This window comes from Pteronotus mesoamericanus, unplaced genomic scaffold (genome assembly GCF_021234165.1).
Source record: "Pteronotus mesoamericanus isolate MK-2021 breed Mesoamerican mustached bat unplaced genomic scaffold, CSHL_Meso_final contig_220, whole genome shotgun sequence".
Classification (NCBI taxonomy): Eukaryota; Metazoa; Chordata; class Mammalia; order Chiroptera; family Mormoopidae; genus Pteronotus; species Pteronotus mesoamericanus.
This window is the reverse complement of record NW_026555091.1, coordinates 2,636,549-2,656,747: the sequence shown is the minus strand read 5'-3', so window position 1 is coordinate 2,656,747 and position 20,199 is coordinate 2,636,549. Positions and strand designations below refer to the sequence as shown.

Here is a 20,199-nt window from a genome sequence, read left to right as displayed (position 1 = left end):
TCTGCAGTGTTTGTCATGGCTCCAGCGGATGAAGCCAGCATCACATGCCCAGGATGTGGAACCGGGCTTCGGGGGTGCCTTCCACCATGCCAGACACAAGTGTCCTTGGCAGCGGTGCTGAAAGGCTAAAGCACATCAAGCTGAGGCTCATTCTATGACTGAACTTTGCGTGACAAAAGCAAAATTGTCCCCTCTATCGCTCTATTGTTTGGACGGTAATGTATAATCAAATGCCCCACTATAATAACCTTAGTACCATACCTGGATGCCTGGTCATGGTAAGAGCTGAATAACGTTTGTTGAACGACTAAAGGAAGGAACAGAGGAAGGGAGGAGTAGCCATGCATGGAATTGTAGTGCGCTGGCCTGGGAAGCCCAGCGAGGCAGCAGGCCCCCGCGGAGTGAGGCCACCTTCTCACTGCACTAGTGGCCACGCTCCTTCTGTGTGGCCCAGAAGCCAGATACTGCCATTGCTAAAGGACAGGCCTAACTCACAGAGGCGACAGGCACCTGTTAGAGCAAGGTTCCTTAATTAGCAGACACCTGAAGATGTAAAAGTTTCCCTCAATTTTTATAGCTGGACATTTCTAAGTAGAGGCACAGGACTATTAGAACCAGATCACTTATAAGATCATCCAGATATCTCGGGAACACCTCATTTTCAAGATGAGAAGACAAAGGCTTAGTGAAGCTAAGCACCCTGCCCAGGTTTCATAGTTGCTAATGGTGGAGCAAAGGCAGGGAACAACAGGAAACCCAGTTTCTCTGAAGAAGAAAAAGCTTTCCTGGGAGAACGTTACATTGTTCCCATCATGATAGGACAATACCTCCCTTTCCTGCCCGCGAACAATGGATTTCCTTTATGAACATACACCATTGCCTCCCAGAGATGGGAACAATGAGCACGCATTGTGCAGCCGCTGTAGGAATAGTCTAAGTGAAAGAGACATGTACATTAATTCGGGAGTCAGCCAGTGAAACAATATCTGATGGAACAAATGAGTCATGTGATAGAGATTTTGTAGCATTGAATAAGTAGGAGAGAGCACACAAATATCGGAGAAAGAATATACACTTAAAAGAAAAACCTCTTTAGCTCAGGAAATATGCTTAAACGTTAAGCAGTGTGTTTTGTGTTCTTTTCACATTTTATGGATAAAAGGTGGAAGAGAATAAGACATTAGGCAGCTGCGAAAAGGGAAACGTTGAGAAGCTGACAGAATGAAAAAGGCACTTTGTGATATAAAGGATGAATGCTTTGAAGTGGTCATAGGAAAAGCAACTTTTACGATATTTTAGAAATGACAAAAGTAGGGTTAATACAGCTACTAATAATGGACTCAAAAACAAATAAGTGATTAGCAAAAGCTTAAATAATTCTTCCAAATAGAGAGTAATAGAGCCAAGATATTCACAAATGATGACAGAGAACCACCATAGTCACTGACGGGTGAAGTGTCCTGAACTCAAGAGCAGAGCAAATGGAAGACAGTAAACATTCAGACATAAATTAAAGGAGCTAATACACCACTTCAATCTGCAGATCGAAAGAACTTACTTGGCAAATAGCAGAACTAACTGAATAGGCCAGTAACTAGATACAACAACGAAAAAGTATAAATCTTCAAAGAAAAAAAATCTAGAAACAAATGACAAAATTTGATAACTTACAAAGAAAGAAATCCCAGGCTGACTCTAGACTTCTTCATAACATAAAATGCCAGGAGCCCAGGCAGCAACACATGTCGGGGTTTGAGTTGTGAATTCAACATACCTATGCATAGACCGTCAATTCATACTTGACAAGAGATGCAAGCATAGTAGATGGAAAAAAGGAAGATCTTCAATAAATGGTGCTGCAAAAACGGGATGTCTACATGCCAAAGAATGAAACTGGACCCCTATCTTACACTGCTCAAAAAAAAAAAAAATCAGCTCAAAATACATTAAAGACAAAGGTAAGACCTGAAACCATCAAACTCCTAGGAGAACGCACAGCGGAAAATCTCCCTGCCGTCGGCTTTGGCAGTGATGTTATGGATGTGACACCCAGAAGACAAACGACAAAAACCAAAACCAACACGTGGGGCTGCGGGAAACTAAAAAGTTTCTGTGGAGCCCAGGAAATGATCAACAAAATGAAAAGACAGCCTACGAAACAGAAGAAAATACCTATAAACCATCTATTTGATAAGGAATTGATATCCAAAATATATGACAAATTCACACAACTCAATCACCACAAAAGAAACAATCCATTTAAATTGTCATAGGACCTGAACGGACATTTTTGCAAAGAAGGTATTCAAATGGCCAACAGGAACATGAAAAGGTTCTCGACATCACTAACATCAGGGGAATGCAGGTCAAAACCACAAGGAGACCTCATCTCACATATGATAGACTATTAAGAAAAAGACGTGTTAGTCGTGTGAGCAAGTGGTAGTCAGGATTTGGAGAAAAGGGAAGCCTTATACACCGTTGGCGGTGATGCAAAGTGGTGCAGCCACGATGGAAAAACAGCGTGGAACTTCCTCGAAAGATTAAAAATAGAGCTACCACATGATCCAGGAACTTCACATTTAGGTATGTATCTGAAGAAAATGAAATCTTTGTCTCAGGAGGTATCTGCACCTCCATGGTCATGGTAGCGTTGTACACCATAGCCCAGACACGAGCACAACCCAAGTGTCCCTCAACAGGTGAATGGATAAAGACGCTGGGTATACAGACACGATGGAATATTATTCAGGCATAAAAAGGGAGCTTCTCCCATCTGCGATGCATAGAGAACTCTTGAGTGCAATATATTAAGTGAAGTAAGTCAGACAGAGGATGACAAACACTGTGTGATTTCACTTGTGTGTGGAACGTTTTAAAAAAAAAACAAACCAAACTCGCAGAAACAGAGAACAGATAGGTGGCTGCCAGAGGTGGGGTTAGGGGAAATGGTAAGGCGGGTCAAAGGGCACAGACCGCTAGTTATTAGATGGATAAATTCAGGGGATTTAAAGTATAACACGGGGACTACGGTAAATAATACTATGGTATAATTAATAGTTGCTCAGAGAGAAGTTTTTAAGATCTGTTAACATGCTCACATAAATTGCAACTATGTGAGGGGATGGATACCAACTACAATTGTTGTGGTAACCATTTTTCAATATTTACATCTTGCTTTGGACACCTTAAGCTTACACACGTTCTATGTCAATTTTATCTCAATAAAGGTGAAAAATATAAAAATTAGAAAATGAAAGAGCAGAATTAAAATTAGCAGAATAATTAATTACACAATTCAAAACCCCAAGAGAGCAAAGGGACCGAAATCAGCACGGAACAGTGGCCTTAAACCCCACATGTGTTCTGGGGACACTTGAGCAACACTGGGCTCTCCTCCTGCTAAACCGCTTCATTTTCTGTTTTCAGATAATTAACAGGGGGGTTTGTGGGTGAAGCATTCCTTAGTTCATTAGTAAATTGCTCTCCAGAAAGTGCTTTGAGGCAAAGCTAATTTCTTTTACTAATAGAAGATGGGGATCTTTCAGGAAAGAAAAGGATGTTATTTGGATGTGTGCCAAAAATATGTTTTCTGTCCTTCCTTTGTTGAATATTCAGTGGGAGCTACTCTCATTAACTCCCCTTCTTTATTGCATTTGAATAAAACAGACAAGTCAGTCTCGAAGATGATAAATGACTAATAAATTTTAATTGGCACTTTAGCTCATAAAATTATAAACAGTCATTAAATTCATCCAGAAAATTGTTAGACTCAAAAGTGCTAAAATTGCAGAATGTGTAGAAATAACAACGTCAAGATCTTCTGACTTCCCTCTATTCTCAAGAGTAATCCTACAGCTATAGTCCCTAGGGAATATAGAGAAGAATTAGGTAATATGTTTCTTTTGAATGGGTCAGAAATGAGGAGAAGAGGAAAATGAGTTAAAACAGGTGCAAATCTGAAACGCCATTCACATGTTCTGGAGAGCGGTGTGTTCTTTGTTTTTGCAAATACATGCGCACTATCATCCCTGTGAGACAAGAGACAAATTAGGTGCGGATTCTTCTCTGATATGCTGGCTACCATGGAAGAAAATGCTCCTTTTAAAATAAGCATATTATACTTGAGTATGTGTATAAGTATTGTTAACAGTGAGCAGAGAGAGTTCTCACCTCGAGAAACTGCTAGGGTTCTATAACTATTGCAAGCCAACATGGTTTTTGTTTTCAGGGAGGTTTTCAAACAACATTGGTGTGGCTCTCTGTTGGTGGCTTCTAGAGCATTTGTCTTATGACATTTTCCATCATCGTTTCGTCCTGGCTGACCTGAAAGGACATCAGCCAGTCTGAAAGCCACACAAGCGTGTTTCTTAGGGGCAGTGAGTCCACTTCTATGAACTTTCCTAGATAATAGATTATGCTCACGAGATTCAATTGTGAGACTGTTCATTGTAGGTTTGCTTATAATAGCAAAGTATTTTTGGAAAAATAGAAACGGCCAACCAGGGTTTACCTGCAGAATGGGGTAACCCTCTGACGGGCTCCCCCAGGGTATGCAGAGTGTGTCGGGTGCCAGTCTGCCGCGCTAAGAGGCCGAAGAACGGGGTATGGCTCTCTGGAGGAAGCATTCCCGGGCTGGGGACTGGGTAGTCAAACCTCTTTGTCTAAATTTCTTTCTCAAGGGAAGTGTGAGACACACGCTATGCCAGGGACTGCTACTTCCCTCTATTCTCTCATTCTCCCCCAAGAAAAGAAGCCTGATTTTATTCTGGCCAATGGGCTCAGGTGAAAAACAAATAGACAAACAAACACACAATCAAGGAACAAACAAGCAAATGGCTTTTTTCTTCAGCTAGAAATGGCAAATGAAATGCAAGCAAAAATTAACGGGTTGGAGTTGTAGAAATGCCAGCTAACGGGAGGACAGAGAGCTGGCACGGGCATCTCTTGTCCTTCCTCCTCCCTTCCTTCCTGTTGACTAGAATTTGGGAATGACGGCAGGAGTTCTAGCAGCCTCCTGAGCCAAGCAGAGCTGACCTTGAGGAGGAGAATCTTTTATTGGACTAGAAAGAAAGAGGAGCCTGGACCCCCAGTGATAAGGAAACATAATATAAACCCTGACTGCTTACCTCCAGAGTTCCTTGCATAAGATAAAAATAAATCCTTATAGACATGACACACCATTCTCTGTATTTTATGTACGTGCAGCCAAATCTAATTCCAACTGATTTACCACTAAATAAGTAAAAGACCACATGGAAACCAAACTGTTCCTCAAAGAATCACTCAAGCCTACTGGTCTATAAGTAGGAGGCTATTCTCCAGAGGTGGGTCAGGGTGGGAAGCATTATTCAACGAAAGGCACTAGTATGGCCTTAATCAATAATAGCTGTTAGTGCTTATTTTTCTCTCTTGGAATAGCCAGGTAGAAGGTTTCTGAATGTAGTTTTGTGTCACTGATAACATCAGTTGGATCTGATGATTTCAGAATAAGTTTGTATGAAAAAGTTTGGTCTTCCTTCAAAGCAACACTTGAGAGCCAAAGACACCCGAGAAAGTCCATTGTCCTGAAGAAAAGAGCAAACGAGTTGAACATGGCAATGAACTTCAAGCCTTTTGGAAAATTTGGGCCCAAAGGATTTTAAATTAATCATTCCATCCATTTCATTTCAATGAGTAAAACAGTGCACAGCAGTGGTAGCATCAACAGACAGCATTTATTACACAACGCCCCTGCACCTCACTCTGTACTAGGCACTCCATAGATGTAACCTCATTTAATCCTCTCCACTACTGTGAGAAGTATCTCCACTTTTTAGATTAGGAAACTGATATTTGGAGAACTTGTCACTTTTCCAAAGCCACAGAGCTAGGAAGTAGAATTGCTGAGATTCAAAGCCAAGTATGAAAACTTGAAACACTGGAAAAGCAAAATGTACATTCAAAGATGTTTCTCGAAGTTGTGCACTATTTTCAATTCATGGTTGGGAATCTGCATATAGAGAGGTCCTACTTAAGTTATACACGAATTTTCAACTGCTCAGATGGGTGCCCCTAACCCCCAAGTTGTTCAAGGGTCAGCTATATTTTAAAGAGTGATTTCATATAGTAGTTGATAGAAGAATAGATACTTTGGGAAGTCCAGACTCTATTTGGAGTATTGATTAAAAGGGAAAACTAAAAATGATGCCAGATGTGGCCCTTTCCAAAATTGGGAACCATTCCATTTTGGTTGCTTTTATGTAGACTCCCAATGCTTCCCCGAAGGATCTGAAGTGGAAGAGTTTGAAATGGGTGAACTTTGCCTTCAGTGACATTGGCCACTTGTCCACCCATGCCAGCTGCCACCCCCAGTACCCTTCTCTTCCTAAGAGTTCTCAGAAGTTCATTCACGCAGGGAGGTGAGGGACAAAGTACAACGTGAGGCATGTTTTCAGAGTAGTTTCACTGTAACAGGCATCAAAGAAGAGGTTCTCCGGGGACAGACATTTCAGGTAATATCAACAGGTTTGCCAAGCACTGGGATGGGGCAGGAGCACTTTGGAGTGTCCTGTCCTGCTGAGATAATTGTCCCCTAGTAAGGCCGACTGGGTGCTCACAGCATGGGCTAGAAATCCAGGCAACTGGTCAGCTGCAGGCACGGTTAAGTGCATCCTAGCACTTTCAAATATCCTTCGAGGTTTGTATATGGATCTTATGTTGTACCTCTAGTCACTTTTAGCCTCTAGCTAGTCACTCTGATTCATCTATTAAATATGTTGGCACCAGAATCTCAATTTTGCTCCATCTGGCCAGGTTTCTATTGTCCTGACGTGTGCCTAGGGATCCCCCACCTCGTGCATTGGCCCTTGGGGGAGTGTCTCCTACAGTTATCAGAAGCTCGAGGTTGGAAGAAAGGCTGCGCGGGTTTGACTCTGGTCCACTCCTCACTGCACGATCCAGGACGAGGTGGGACTCTCTCTGAGCCTCAATTTCCATGGCAGGGTTAGGTCGTTGGACTATTGTGAGCATTAAATGAGACGGTTCACATAAAACACTTAACACAGAGGCTTGTACATGGCCAGTATTTAATAAAGTTTAGCTTCTAATCTTGCAGCCCTGTTTGCTAATGACTTTCCCTGCCACCTCACCGTAGCTCCCAGCATGAGGGACACACTGAGCTACACCATCTGGGTGATGAGTATCCTGCTCCTTGAACTCATCCCCACCTCCTGCCAGCTCTTTTGTTCGGGTGCTCTCCCTATGCCCATTGGAAGACGCTGTGGAGACCTCTCACTCCTTGACCCTCCACTGCCTCAGTATTTTTCTGACCTGTGCTGGTTTCCTTTCTTTCTTTAGCCATCATCACTGTGGTCCAACCCACTTGATGAGTGAATTTCCTTGCTGTAATGTGTTCCCATATGGCCCACAAAACCTGGTCATAGATTAAGCATCTGTTTTCTCACTTTCTATATCTTGAGGCTCCACATAAAAGGTGATGGTGGCCTTAATCAAGCTAGTAAGACACAGCATGTGCTCAAGGTAAAGGCTGCCCATCTCAGCAAGGCGTGTGGTGCTCCCAGCTACTGCTTCTGCTCATTTCTTGCAGCTACCTTTCATCTAGGACCTCCATCTCCGCGCACTGTGTCCGCTCCTCTGAATCAGTTGTGATCTTCGGATGCGCTTAGTTCTTTTCCTTCGTTGTGGACTGAATGTTTCCATTCCTCCAAAATCCATGTTTTGAAGCCCAACCTAACTGTTTTTGAAGATAAGGCCTTTTCAGAAGTAACTCCTGTGAACGAGGCCCCGAGGACAGAACCCTGATCTGGTAGGATTAGTGTCCTTATTAGAAGAGACACCAGAGGGCTTGCTTGCTTTCCCTCCCCGTGTTCAGGCACAGCAGAAAGGCCGGGAGAGGACGTAACAAGAAGGCAACGCTCTGCAGGCCAGGGTGAGGGCTGTTTCCCGGAGCCTCACCATGCTGATCCCTGACCTCGGACTTCCGGTCTCCAGAGCTGCGAGCAAGTCAACGTCTGTTATTTAAGCCGCCCAATCTATGGCGTTTTAATGGTGGACTAAGACATCCCCTTCCTGATGCCAAGAGAAAAGTACCTATAAAATTATAGTCATCTTTATGCAACTGTATTGCCTAGCAGGGACACGCCAATAATAACAGCGTCTTCATGTGAGAACAGCTCAGTCATGTCGAGTTTAAGCCGGCAGCCTCTGTTCTAATATCGCCCTCTCAGGGCCTGGGTCTTGTCTGTGTTTTATCCCTCGTGTAGAGAAGCCCAATCTATGCTCTTCTGGTGGCAGAATTTTAGAGATGAGCAGCTACAAGTATGTGCCGACTTGACTTTTCTCCTTCATCTAAGTGGTCCCCTGCAGATCACGAAAGACCTCAGGTTACCTGGCGTGGATTTCATAGCATTAAAAAAAAATTTCCTTTATGTTTTTATTTTCATTGTTATTATTCCTGAGGCATCTATGGGTCTCCCCATTAAAAAATCACAAGAAAAGGAACCGGTGAAGAAAGTCCTAACGTTGCAACTTTTTAAAAGAGAATGAATTTTGAAACTTTGTCAAAACAAGTGAGTTGTCTAAACCATAGTCAGTGGTGAGCTCTTCACCTCTCTGCCTGAGAAGCTCTACTCACCTGTGGAAGGTGGCGTTGAGATGTCAGGGGCAGGTTAGAAGTTCGTGATGGGAGGAGGTTAGGGTTAGGGTCAGGGCTTACACGGAGGGTTAGGGTTAGGCTATCCAGCCTCACTCCGGTGAACACTCCTCTTGACTTTCCTCCCACTTAACTAGAGAAACTGATGAAGCTGCTTTTGAACAAGAGTATAAAAAAGGTGACAATGAAAGTAAAGTATCTGTAAAAGAAGAGGAAATTCAGAAAAATATCCGGGGAACTGAACGATGAAGCGAGAGACAGAACAGAAGAGACTGGACACAGCAGCCGTCGGCCCGGCAGGCCACGCGCGAGCCAGAGCCCAGGCAGCCCCGTGCTGGTCCGGGCAGAGGTCACAGCCTCCTGGGCTGTGGAGCGAGCTCAGCCCCTGGAAGCAGAGCCAGCACCACAGCCACATGCCAGCTCTGCAGGAAGTCGGGGCAGCAAGAAGCAAAGCACAAGGAGCATAAACAGCAGAGGGAGCGTGCAGGCCCTGAGGCAGACTTGGAAAAAGGCCACAAACAAAGAACCAGGAAAATGTCAGAAGGCAAAGCTAAAGGAGGAGGCATTTGAGATTGCAACCTCTTCTCTATATTGAGGTGATACGTTTTATAAATAAACTTGTATCGAAAGCAACTACACAAAGGGCACAAATCCCAAGTCTATAATTTGGTAAATTAGCGCAAAGGGAACAAACCCGTGGAGCTACACTGCAGGCCGTTGTTGGCTCTAGAAGCCCTCCTGTCTTCATTAGTGCCCTCCAAAGCGAACGCGAAGACAAAACTTGTCATAAGATGAAGAGACACTTACAGGAGAGAGAAGGTAGAAAAGGGAAGTCAGGTCACAAGGCTGGAACAAGGCAAATCGAGAGGTTTCTGGTGCTAGCTCATGGTTGTGAAAATATATAATATTTAATTTTAAGATATTTGCTTTTCTGTAGTGCAATCTCCTTTTGTTGCTTGAAACATTTGGTAAAGTCTTTGAAACACAGAAAGTCAGGTATCTGTGGGCAATTTTAAGGAAAAGGAAGCTGAGTGCCTCGTTAGGGCCAGCATGGAATAAAACCAAAACCAGAACCAAACTAACTAGAGAAGGCAAGAGGCCCCTGAGAGAGAGCAAGAGCTCAGTGGAGCGAGGAAATAAGAACCACGAATGATGAGTATGACTATTTGTTCAGAAAATGTGAAGAGTCTTGGGGAAAACATCAACATGGAATAGGGAACTCAAATCAAATTTATATAAATCTCAAAGAATAGTATCCTTCGGTGATGCCTGAGTAACCTTTATAGACTTACTGAAGATTCAGATGTTATTCTCTACTCCCTTACTTAATAAAAGATCTGAGGCCATGGGGAAATGTAATTGGAGGAAACGTTACTACCTTAAATAAGAAGATGGCTCAATCTTGGGCCCTTGGCAAAGCTTACCTCTGCAAGAATTCTTCACTTGAAATGCTCCTGATCTGACCCCTTGAGTTTTTCCAAGAGGAAATTAACAAATTTATAAAAGCCAGACTCTCGGGTGTCTGACCCGCAGCCCCCGTGGGCTGCATGCGGCCCAGGATGGCTATGAATGCAGCCCAACACAAAATTGTAAATTTACCTAAAACCTTCCTTTTTGCTCATCAGTTTTCATTAGTGTTTGTGTCTTTACTGTGTGGCCCAAGACAACTTTTCTTCTTCCAGTGTGGCCCAGAGATGCCAAAGGTTGGACACCCCTGCCAGAACATTCATGGGACAGTAAGCCCAAGTTCATACAGTAGACCATAGGTTTGAATAGAACACACAACTATTCTCTTTGACAACAGATGGTGAAATTTCAATTATTCACTTATTAATTTTGACAACGCTTAAATTCCATGCTGATATCTTTGCCACTCCTAAGTTGTTACCCTTTAAAATAACACATAACTCTGAAGAATGTCAGGTCAACATGGTAATCGAAGAAATAAAATGAAAGTAAGTTATTACATTTTCATCCAGGGATTTTGCAGCTCAGTGTTTGCTGGATATTGCTAATTACCCTTTTCTCTCTTTCTCTTTTAAATATTTTATTTATTTATTTTGAGAGAGAGAGGGAGAGGAAGGGAGGAAGAAAGAGAGGGAGAGACATGTTGATGTGAGAGAGAAACATTGGTCAGTTGCCTCTTGTATGCACGCCGACTGGGGACCGAACATGCAACTCAGGCATGTGCCCTGACTGGGAATCGAACCCAGGACCTTTCTCTTTGTGGGATGATGCCCAACCAACTGAGCCACACTGGTCAGAGCATTACCCTTTACTCTTAAAACCCTAGGAGAGAAAAGGGGCTCCTCTGTGGAGGAAAGATTGACGGAGTTTCTCCCATCAGGAGTCCTGCCTCTGACTCAGGCTCCTTGCTGTCATGCTTGTAAACAGTGCCCTTGCTTTCCACCCTGGTCGCTGCAGCCCAGCACAGGCAGAAGGGGTGCTACTCTCTGTTAGAGAGGGGAGATGTTCAGATTACCAACAATGCATGGCGATGGTGCTCTCGCACGTGACAGTGTTGCATTTTTCATATAATGTGGCTCGAGACTACATTCTCTGAAAGTTACCACTGCCATGACAGTTACAACGCACCGAACAGCCCTTTCTGACCCTCATTTACCATTGCTTCTGGTTAGCACTTAACACTTACCTAATTTTATTATTATTATTTTTTGCATTTGCCTTACAGCCTGATTCGAATTAAACTCACATGACCGCCACCTTGTTCCGAGAGCTCAGGACACAAGCCTGTCTTGGGCTGGACCCCCTGGAAGTCCCACCTGCCCATTCCCTTCTCTGGCCTGTGGAACTGGACTCTCTCCTTGGTTACGGTTTCCTACCCAGCTGAACTCCACCTATCTCTGTGGGTGTGTTTTTTTCACACATCATTTTTTTTAACCCGAGAATGTTACACCATTGCCCCTCCAGGTGTGATGCATTCACACTCAGCTCTGCTGGAAATTCCCCAAAGCCACACTTAAGCATCCGATCCTGATATTATCTTATGTCCTTATACCATGCCCAGCAGTGGTGCTGAGTGCCACTTACATTTCAAAAGCAATGCCCATGGACGTAAATCTGCAAAGTACTTGAGACTTCACATTTATTATCAAGTAGAGATAATTCTGGTCTATTTTTGAGGATCTCTTCTTTAAGTTTACAATATGGTATGATATGATAATATTACCTTAGTGTACTATGGAGGCTGCTGTGTATAGGGAGAGTGGAACCTTCTAGAGCCCTCTGCTAGCACTGACAATGGTATTTTCAACTCTGTTCTATAGTGAATTATTTTTATAATTTTATAATGTGTTAAATTTGCTGGAAGAAACCTTCAAATTTGGGTTTTATATCCCTATAGGAATTACTCCCAAATTTGCCCGTGCCTTTTGGACAGATAGTCTACAATTTCTATCGGTGAACTATTTGAAAATGAGAAGCTTTAGGAATTGTGCACCCAGCTTATTCCTCTCCCACCCGCACAGTTCCTTACCTGTGATGGCCAGTTGAGTCACAAAGAAGGTCATTCTTGACTTCCTCTTCCTCCTCCACGTGGAGAACAGCACAATGGAGTTTCCAACAATGATGAACACAAAGAGGATCCACAGAGTTATCAACTGCTCAGTCTGTGGAAAACAAGCAAATGAACCAGAGCCCTGTGAGGAATTAGCAGAATGCAAGGCTCAGGCTTCGGCGCTAGAATGTCTTTCTTCAGGTCTCATGTTCCCCTGTTAAAACTCTACCCTCGGGAGACCAAGAACCCGTGGTCCTTATGTACACTGATAACAGTGGAAATTGATGCAATCTTTCACAAAAACCTATTTGGAAATATGTGTCAAGATACCAAAAAATATATATATTCTTTGGCCAAGCAATTTTACATCTACTTGAAAGATTTCAAGGCATGACAAAGAACACTACAATTGCAAGGATGGGCATATTTTTTGTTAGAAGAATTGGAAACTGTTTAAAGATAACAGGATAGTTATGTAAATCAAGCACTTCGATTCAGTGAAAAATTATGTAGCTATTAACCATGGCAGCCATGAAGATTATGTAGCAACATTAAAAATGCTCATAATGATAAGTGGAAAAACATGATAAAATTATACATAGGGTATGATTACAACTGCAAAATTGTACATGTAGGAGAAAGACTGAAGTATGCTAAAATGTTAGTCATGGTTATTTTAGGGTAGTATAATTATGGCTTATCTTACTCTTTTCCTTTGACAGAATTTTATAATATGGCAATATTAAAGTTCTACTGAATAATGTGTAATTAAAAAACGGGGTGGAGGGGCAAGAATCCTACTCATTTAAAATGCCAAGTCCTTCATAAGCAGTTTTCCGCGATCCCTTCAAATGGAGCTCTTCCCCTGTGTACAGCCCATAGCTCAGAATAAGCAGAGGCTCTGGCCATCGGGGGTGGGCTGGACGCAGGGCTGGGCTGTGGATGAGGATGCAGAGGCAAGTTCAAAACCAAAAGCCCAGAGACAGAAGCCCAGCCGGCCTGAGCAGAGTCCCAGCAGGAACGCACTGCGTGTAAGACAGGTCTGAGTGCTAACCCTGTCCGCAGGAGGTAAGAAGGTGAGCCCCTTGTCATGGTAAAAGGCCGCGTGTCCGCTTGGCCAGGCCGTGGTACCCAGCTGTGCAGTCAAGCACCAGCAGAAGTTGCTGTGATGGTGTCGAGCCACGGAGGTGTTGAGCCGTGAAGCACCTTGACAATCACCTGCCTTTGAATAAAGCCGATTACCCTCCATTGCATGGGTCGGCTTCATCCAAAGGGCTGAAAGTCTAGGGAGCAACAGCTGAGGTATCCCGGACACGAAGGAGTTTTTCTTCAGGAGTTCCTTGAGAAACACAGAAGTCATGCCTGGGATTCCAGCCTGCGGCTCTAAACAGCCTTGCCTGCCCCACAATCCTGCGAGCAAATACCTTAGAACAAGCCTCTCTCGCCCTCTCTGGGGAACCCTGATGATACACTCCCTGAGCAAGCGAGCCATCGCGGCAGTGCGTTTTCTTATATTGAATTAATTTTAACTTAAGCAATAGCACACGAATAAATTTTTCTTTAAAAACCACGACAATTCAGCTAAAGCTCAAATCCCCTTTGGCCATCACTTTCCATCTTGATCCATTCCCCTCTCCCAGAAGAGAAATATCATTTTAATTCAACTACGTTTTCTCCCAATCCTTTGAAAAGCACTTTATAAGCACACACGGTGCACACGTATTTGTGTGTGTGTGGATATCGTTTTGGTATTTACTCTACACATTGTGCAACTTGCTTTTTTCAGTCAGGCAGAAGGATGGCTAAATGAAGGGTGATGCTTATGATGCTTTCATGCAAGGAAGTAAAAGATTTCAAGGAAAAGAAATGGATTAAAGTTACAGAAACAAAATACTATGTGGAAGACGTAGGGAAGCAGGTGGGCTGGGGTTGGTGAGGGGGAAGGGAGACAATGTGCGTGCTGGGCCAGCTCAGATTCTCCTCGCCAGCACTCTCGAATTCTCCCCGAGGGGAACACGACGCGGGGCCTTGGATGGCAAGGTGGAAACCCAGGCCTGCTGTGCCGCATTCCGGAGCTGGGGGCCGGCGCTCGAGGTGCTCCCCAGCCCTCCTGTCTCCCAGGATTCAGGCCTGGAGCTGGCAGCTGGTTTCCCTGCATGTATGTGTTCCCCAGCTCAGATTTGCAGATGGGTTCCTGAGGTCGCGTGCAATCAAGGCCCGGGAGCTGCAGGATGGTAGAGTCGGGCGGGGGGGGGGTGGCACTGTGGAGCTGCTGGGGGAGGAGAGCGCACACCTGGAGCGGGAGCACCGCAGGTGACGACCTCTACTCCTCAGAAGGGCACAGGGGGCAGGCGCCTGCTGCCCAGCCTGCGTGTGTCATCTCCCGCTGGGGGGGCAGAGCCTGTGCTCAGGGCCAGGCCACGTACTTTGTCTCGGGCCCTTTTCTGACCGGGGGATGCCAATCTGTGGCTGGTTGGTTTCTCTGGCTGTCTAGATCTGGGTGGCTCCGAGAAAGCCGCAGGAGGGGAGCTAAGTCTGAGGGAAAGGGCTGCTCTCACTGGAGCGAGGGGTGGAGTTTGGGGAGAGGACTGTCTCCTTTGAGACAAGGCGTCATTGTGGGACAGGGGTGCTGCCAGCAGCAGGTACTGCAGGGGACACGTTTGATGCACCAGACTGAGCGTCCCCACTCCGTCGCTGGTGGCAGGATATGAATACATCAGTGTTTTGAACTTGGACGAGCTACCTTTTAAAACTGAAGAGCAACTTGGGAACCAATGTACGAAACTAGGTGGCGTGGAAGTCCCTGTCAGCAGAGGTCTCACTGCCAGTGAGATGTTGACAGGCGCCAGCGTTAAGGGCCAGGGCAGGAGGTGGCATCTCTATCTGCACGATAGTTCTGATACAGCGGGCGCTCAGGGGAGCAGATGGTGTCCTGGGGGTGTCTTTGGTTCAGGACGAGAGGAAGGAGCTGATAGTGTGGCAGGTATGGGCATGCAAGGTCCTGCGGAAAATGCAAATAACAGATTTGCCAAGACTCCTGTTTCTTTTAGTGAACCTGTTTCATGGGAAGAAGCATCTCGATGCTTAAATTATTATTATTTTTTCAAATTATAGAACACCGTATCACATCTGCAGATTTTCTCAGCCTGGATGGGGTGGGGGAGGGGTGGATTTCCATCCTTGTCCAGGAAGAAGTCAACCTCTGTGGAACGTTTTCGGCCTTAGAGGAAGGAGGAACAAAAGGGTCAGCATGCAGAAGATCCTCCTTTTCTGTCTATTCTGGAGTTTTCTGTTGGAAGATAATCTCGCTTGACCCCATAGTCTTCAGGAAATTTCCAGATGGAAGAAATCCACCACTCTTGCTTTCTGGAGCCTTCCTAAGAGCTACGTTTATTTATTTGTTAATTAATTCATTCAACATCAATTAATTGTCTACGGCATTAAGATGTTGGCACTACAAGGGAGAACAGACCATGGAGTGTGTATAAATTATACTCAGCCAAGTTTACACCCTACTTCATCAAGAAGGGTCATGACATATGAGAACACTTAGTTGTGACTGTTTTTCATTTATTCATGGCATTCTTACGCATGCACATGTGCACATACCACACACACACACAAGCCCAGGGCAATACAAGGATTTGGAAAATTATGGGAACTGAGGAAACAGGGTCAGAGGCATTTGAGCATGACAGTCACATGTGCTGTTTGGCATAAAAGTGGGGAGGCTTTGTCACCAGCCCCACTTGGGGTCAGGTCCCTTGCTACTTGCTAGGTCTGTGAAACATCGGTAAGTGATAAGCTCTCTGAGCCCATTTTCTCATTTATAAAAGGAAGATAAAAATAAAATATGCCTCAGGATGCTTGTGATGGGCATAGACCACGACAACAATGAAGGCTCGTTGTTCAGTGCCTGAAGCACAGCGCCCATCCAGGGAACGGTGGCTTATCACCGCCCTCAGTTTCATGGGCTGCAGAGAGGCTCGAGGAGTGGTTTATAAAGAGCTCACGACCTTTTAGGAATGACGCTCAAATTGACCCTGTTCATCCTATTTGTCCATTGGAATGTCACCTGAGCCCACCAGGCACTCTCTCCAGGTACTAGGGTTGCCCAAAACCACATTCAGAACCTCGTTGGGGATTAAATGCTCCCTAGTGGTCACGTGAGGAAATAATCCAGCCAGATGCTCACTACTGAGTCGAACAAGTGAAATTTGGAATTTTTCAGTGACTAATGACATTTACATGGTGTGGTTTCATGGCTAATTTCTTCTCAGCCTCAAGTTGCTGACGTCATGCAGTGATGTCAGCACTCTTCAGACCACGGAGTTCCAGCATGGGATTTAGACTCCAAGGGATGCTGGTGCCTTCACAGGCCTGATACCTGGCGTTTGCCTCCAAGCGATATGTTTCCTGGCCAAAAGGGTGCCCAGGAGGGCAGGTGTCAGGTCTGGCCACCATCCCAGGGGGGCGTTCTGCCTTCCCTGTGGGAGGTGCTTAATAAATACCTGTGAAGTGGTGGTATGGTTGATGGGAGAGCATGGGTACACAGAAGTGCCCTCACAAAGGTTATTTGAAATGGGAATCATCTCAGGAATGACAGGGTATTTATTTGGGTTACTCTAGTTGGAACTGGATGGGTCAGGCTGGTCTCAAGTGGAAGACATGATTCCCCCAAACCCAAGGACTGATGACCCTCTTTCCCAGCCGAGTCCTGGAAACTGCAAGAAAAGATGTCTAAAGGATCTCTGTCAGTTGTGTGGTGAATGGGAACTAATGTTAGTTGAGCGACTCCATTAATCTGGCTCTTAGTTTGCACTGTGTTGTAGACGATCAATAAATGTTTGTTGTTGAATGATTGTCATGAGCTGCACATTGTCTGAGACGCTTTACTTACTGCTCACTTCATCTTCACCATCTGATGGATGAGATGTCCCCGTCCTCAACCTTACAGGGAAGAAATGGAGCTCAAAGAAGTAACCTGGTATACCTGGTTCTAAAGTGATGCGGTTGAGGTTTGAATGTGGTTTTGCTCAACTGGAAAGTGCATGCCCTGCTTCCTGCAGTGGTTTTCTGCTGTAATTTTGGGCTGGCAGTGCTGAAGTTGCCTCATTTACTTCCCATTTTCAAGTGAGAATCAGGTCTTCCTTTCCCTTCTGACTCAAAACTTGTCCGAAGCTGGGTTTCTGGAGATGGGTCGGCTTTGTGACAGTGTCCCCCAGGCTGAGCAAAAGGTCAGTGTGTGCTGGAATGGATGGACGCTGAAGCCGTCTCTGGCTTCCACGCAATAGTCATCCTAAATGTCACACAAGATGTAGCTACGCCATCTGGCCCAGGGATCACAGAGCTGTCTGTACCCCTTACATTTTCGTGGTTCCTTTTATGATTATTGTTATTCCTGTGATGTCGAGGGTGAATATCTCCAACACAGAAAAAACCACATATATCTTCCTCCCCAAGAGAGGAAATGAAGGCTCAGGAAGGTTATAATTCAGCCTCCGTCCCCAGCAATCAGGCAAGGAAGCTGCTTTGTCTTGTCACCGAGACCTGGGCGCCGCCTCTTATTCTCAGCACCCCGCCTCTGAGGCTGCTCACAGCCTCATTACTTTGGGAATATCAAGAACAAAGATCTGAAATCGTCTAACTCCACTGGTGATGAATCGCCATGTAACACAGGGAGCACACGATTTAAAGCGAGACAGGTAGGATCAGACCGCAAAGCTCTGTGTTCCCTAGTTAGATGTGGGGAATGAGGTACAGTCAGAGGCTCGGAGACCCCAGGGATGTAACCATGTCTGAACAGTTGGGAACCACTAATTCAGGAGTTGGTCCCAACTTTTCCTTGTGTTTTGCCCCACCTGCTGCTTCAGAAGGCACTGCCAGGTGGTCCCCAACCAGGAAGAGTCAAGCCGGAGGCCTAGGGGAGGGTTTGGCTGGCTCAGGAGGGCTCACCTTGGCTTCTTCCCTGCAACCTCCTCCTCTCGATGATGCCCATTTAGATTTGAATTGTCACCACCCTTCCAGGAACCCCGCTGGGAGACACCCTTGCAAGGACAGTTGAATTATTATCATCACACTCTCTAGCATCTGCATTTATATTTCCTAACTGCTTTGCCTAGAGCTATGGGAATTCTCTCTTGAGTTACCCAGGGTAGTCTTCATTTCTAATACTCAACTGCAAAAAATATATATAAAAAGACATTTTAATTAATTCCTATTCCAAAGAAATAAATGATATAAAGCAACAGATAAGTGGGGATGTTGATTCAAGTTGTATATTTTTGTAAAGCTTTTCATCTCATTACAGGCATGCAGAGCAGGAATGCAGGCTGCACCCTCTGACTAGGGCCTGGTGGGACAAGCTGACCGGGGAGTCCCATGCAAAGAACAGGGAACATGAATGGGATGGGAGTTATTGTCACAGCCTGGGCCTGTCAAGGTCGATGGCAGGGCTATGGACCAAGATGGTTCCAAATAGTTGCAGACTAAGTCATTCTGTGAACTCGCATGTGGTGCATTCAAGGGGGAGGCCTTTATCCAGAGGCGAGAGCCTCGGCATATGCATGTGGTGCAGAAATACACCTGGGCCAGAGTGAGAAAGCCCTTCTGGAAGCCATGTCGTGGTGAACATGATTACACTGGCTTCCACTCTGTGTAATTAAGTGCAACAAATGTTTATTGAGATTCCAGTAGCAAAGTTCAAAATACCTGAGGGATGGAAGGAAGGCTAAGACGGGAGCTCATCGTCTGACGGCGAAGGCATATGGGTGGGCGAAAGTAGGTCTACAGTTGTGAGTACATTAAACAGTTTATTCTTGTATTATTATTTATTAATTATCATATTATTTATTTGTATTATAATTGTAGACCTACTTTTGCCCCATCCTGTATGCCTTGACCCGCAGACTATGAGAGGAAAATTTCAGTGTGACCTACTATAGTGGAGAACTTGAGAAGAGGCTGTCTATGACAGGTCAAAACATATATCCTGGAGAAATCAACAGGTGAGTTGAGTCTGAAAAGTGAGGAGAAGTAGCCAAGCAAAGAAGCGGGGTAGCTGGCAAAAGTATGCGTGAAGGCGGAGGACAGGCGGGGCCCTCCCTGAACCTTAGATGTGCTCACAGAGCAGAGAAAGATTTGTAAATAAATTGAAAATTGGACCAGTGTCCTGAAAGTCAACTATTTCAAAAATGGGGCAAGGTCCACCCTGGGTCTTTGTTCTGAGGCAGAAGACCCTGCTACCAAGAGAAAAGATTCTTCCTCGTCTAGAATTTTCTCCAATTGTCTTCTTTGCCAGAATGGCCTCTGCCCATCATCACAGGTGACAGAGTCCAACAGCTTTACCTCCTTCAAACTCGGGCTGAACAGGGGGCTGAACAGGGGAGCCATTCGCTGCCTGACATTTATTAGCTGGTGTTACCTCTGGGACACATTAAATAACTACATCAGCTCCTTCTAGTCTGACCAGAAAGGGTTAAAAGTCTCCAGTCTGGAGTACTTCATCATTATAGCCATGGGGGGCAGTTCATGTTCAATTAGCAACGTTCATTTCCCACCGCCTAACGGCTGTCTCCTTTCAACCAGAGTTGGGTGCATGGGAGTCCGTTTGTATAACCATCTGAATTAGCTTTCTGGTTGCCAGTGAATCCTCAGATTTCACCTGAAACAGAAATGCCAGTGTCCCGGGTTCATTTTAACGTGAGTCCCCTTCTGCAATTTGTTCTTAGATCATAAGAGGACCTCCCGGTTAATCATGGACAGGATGTATCAGAAGCTTTGAGGCAAATAAATTCTGGGACTCCATCTGCATTCTTCTACTACACCAGACCAGAGAGGCAGGAAATCATCTGAAAGCTGCGGGACTCCGGATCCAGGTAATAATTTGTTGAATGAACAGAGCATGTGCTGTATATCAAGAACTGAGGTTAACATTTAAATTGCTATTTGAGTTCTAGGCCCTTCAAACATAGAAAACTAACATTTGGTTCAAATTAGGTTCAAATCTCTACAAGGTAGTAGAAATCAA

The 20,199-nt window shown here is 44.9% G+C and overlaps 1 protein-coding gene across 2 annotated transcripts in view; it reads right to left on the bottom strand.

Annotated features, from left to right (window-relative positions):
* Positions 1–20,199, bottom strand: part of NPSR1 (neuropeptide S receptor 1) — a 98,925-nt gene that overhangs the window by 69,329 nt on the left and 9,397 nt on the right. For both annotated transcript variants that reach the window (XM_054571266.1, XM_054571267.1), the window contains exon 2: positions 12,150–12,282. In XM_054571266.1, coding sequence (XP_054427241.1) covers positions 12,150–12,282 — 133 coding nt within the window. The remainder of the gene's footprint in view (positions 1–12,149; positions 12,283–20,199) is intronic.